We start from the raw sequence: 2893 nt of genomic DNA on the forward strand, positions 1-2893 counted from the left end.
GAGCCATCACTGCTCTCCCAAGCACGAGGTTGTTGGCCTGGATGGGCCATGCCTTGTCCTGCCAGCTGGCCAGGAAGGATGGAGACGAGCCTCTCCAGGTGGTGCTTGGCACCATCCCCTGCCCTTTCCCTGCACCAGGTGTTGAAGGCACTGACTGATGGGGTGACAAGTGACTTGCAGGGTAGCTGGGGAGGAGGTTTTGCAGCAACTGGTTGGAGGCACATAGACAGTGTGGCCACCAGGCTCTAACACCCCCCTGCCTGGGCCACAGGACATGGGGTGAGCTGTGGGGCACAGGATTTTCATACACCCCCAGCCTGGAAGAAAGCAGTCCCTGGGGCTGAAGTCCTGGCTGGAAGTGTCTCTCCAGGCTTGCCAGCCTCTGGCTGTTCTCCTGTCTTCTGAAATGGGGCTCTGCAGTGCGTGACTGGGGTCCACGTGGTTATGGCTGATGTACATGCACTGTGGGAGGGCATTTGCTGGTACACCCAGCAGTAGGATAATTGGGTCCTCCTTGGCAGTCCTTGCTCAACCCGTGACTTCTCTGTTGGTTTGCAGACACCGAGACGACCTGTGAAGAAGCTCCATGAAGGTGACCAGCCATGCAATGTTCCTGGAAGGCTGTCCTCCTACTAGCCTTGGCATCCATTGCAATCCAGTACACAGCAATCCGGACCTTCACCGCCAAGTCCTTCCACAGCTGCCCCATCCCCAACCCTGTGAACTGCAGCCTGAGCCAGGACACCGATGCGGCCGACAGGCTGTGCGACGAGAGCCCCACTTTCACGTATAACCTCTCCAGGAAGACGCACGTCCTCATCCTCGCCACCACCCGCAGCGGCTCCTCATTTGTCGGGCAGCTGTTTAACCAGCACTTCGATGTCTTCTATTTATTCGAGCCCCTCTACCACGTCCAGTACACCCTGATCCCAAAGCTGACCCAGAGCAAGAGTACGACGGACAGGCGGGTCATGCTGGGGGCCAGCCGAGACCTGCTGAGGAGCCTGTACGACTGCGACCTCTACTTCTTGGAGAACTACATCAAACCCCAGCCCGTCAACCACACCACCGACCGCCTCTTCCGCAGGGGAGCCAGCAAGGCCCTGTGCTCGCCACCCGTCTGCGAGTCCCTGGGAGCTGTCGATCTCCACCTGGAGGAGGGAGACTGTGTGAAGAAGTGCGGTACCCTAAACCTGACACTGGCCACCGAGTCCTGCAGAGAGCACGGGCACGTGGCCATCAAAACCGTGCGGGTGCCCGAGGTCAGCGACCTCCGGGCCCTGGTGGAGGACCCGCGGCTGAACTTGAAGGTCATCCAGCTGGTGAGGGACCCCCGGGGCATCCTGGCGTCCCGGAGCGAGACTTTCCGGGACACCTACCGACTGTGGAGGATCTGGGACGGCACTGGCAGGAAGCCGTACAACCTGGACGTGACCCAGCTCACCACGGTGTGCGAGGACTTCTGGAACTCCGTGTCCACTGGCCTCAACCGGCCACCGTGGCTCAAGGGCAAGTACATGCTGGTGCGGTACGAAGACCTGGCCAGGAACCCCATGAAAAAGACCGAGGAGATCTACGATTTCCTGGGCATCCCCATGGACAGCAACGTCGAGCGCTGGATACAGAACAACACTCGAGGAGACAGGTCCTCCTCCAAACACAAGTATGGGACGGTGCGCAACTCGGCGGCGACGGCAGAGAAGTGGCGGTTCCGGCTGTCCTACGAGATTGTGGCGTTCACCCAGCACGCCTGCCAGCAGGTGCTTGCGCAGCTCGGCTACAAAATCGCCGGCTCTGAGGAGGAGCTGAAGAACCTTTCCATCAGCTTGGTGGAGGAGAGAGACTTCCTGCCCTTCTCCTAAGGAAGCCCCAGGGGGGCCTGGTTTTGATACAGATTGTTTCTAACTGTTGCCTTATTTTATTTTATTTCTTTTGTTTCTCCCCCTTTCTCTCTCGTCTTTTTCTCTCCAAAATTTGCACTAAACCTTGAGCAGGAATCTCAACAGAGTCCAGGGGAAGTGATTGCTGCCCCCAACACGTTTCGGACGCAAGAAGAGTCAGGTCTCTCCAAGCAAGAGCTAGAACTGTGGATGGGTAACAATGTTTACAAAACACACAAAATGTATAAAGCAACCTTCAAGTTTTCCAAACCGAAGGGTACCTGGGGTACTGTACTTTTGCACTGTTTACTTTTACAATGTAAGAGGTAAATATAAATATAATTTATGAATGGTGTCGTCCCCTCCAGAATAACTCCCCTTGCCCCCGGTGAGCAGGTTAGACTGGAAGCTGAACGTGGAACAACCTCCTTGTTTTTGATCTCAGTGCGACATGTCTGTCTGTTTAAGTCCTGTTATTGGGCTGGGCAGTTGGTCAGCTGCTCGTACATGGTTGTTTGGTAACACCTGTGATATTTCTTTGTGCCAAAAACCCACAAAAGAAAAAAAAAAAGGGAAAAAAAGTGATTGGGTGGTTTGGTAAAAGCCCAACACATTTAATGCTTTATTTCTGTGTTTTCTGTAAATAAAAGTGCAATAAAACTGACCCGGGGGTGAACTTCAACAGAAAGACCTCAGTGACTAAACTGGGGTGGATGCACCAACAGGCAAAGAGCAGCGTCTCCTGGTCTGCCCAGCTCCTACGAGGCTGGGAGCGGGTAGGGGCAAGGCTGGGGGGAGCCGCACCACAGCCCCCCAGGGCAGCTGGGAACTGCAGTCACCTCCTTTAGCATGTGCATGTTTGCATCTGAAGTGTGTCAAAATGCAAGCAGTTAAGCCAGACCTGTGAGAACCTGTGCTTATTTACAGACCTGAGAGCTTGTTGGCCTGCATGGCGGCACGGGACTTGCCAAAGTGCCTGGCTGCAGAGCGCTCGCTCACCAGCGTGGTGAGCC

The 2893-nt window shown here is 55.5% G+C and overlaps 1 protein-coding gene across 1 annotated transcript; it reads left to right on the forward strand.

Annotated features, from left to right (window-relative positions):
- The first annotated feature begins 602 nt into the window (after nt 1-602).
- CHST1 (carbohydrate sulfotransferase 1) lies at nt 603-1862 on the forward strand. The gene has a single exon (XM_009277533.1). The coding sequence runs from the start codon at nt 603-605 to the stop codon at nt 1860-1862; it is 1260 nt and encodes a 419-aa protein (XP_009275808.1).
- Nucleotides 1863-2893: the final 1031 nt, after the last annotated feature.

The sequence above is a fragment of the Aptenodytes forsteri genome, unplaced genomic scaffold (assembly GCF_000699145.1).
Source record: "Aptenodytes forsteri isolate BGI_AS27 unplaced genomic scaffold, ASM69914v1 Scaffold146, whole genome shotgun sequence".
Taxonomy (NCBI): Eukaryota; Metazoa; Chordata; class Aves; order Sphenisciformes; family Spheniscidae; genus Aptenodytes; species Aptenodytes forsteri.

What these genes read in the sequence shown, in the direction of transcription:
- CHST1 (XM_009277533.1), top strand. Translation starts at nt 603, where the DNA reads ATGCAATGTTCCTGGAAGGCTGTCCTCCTACTAGCCTTGGCATCCATT.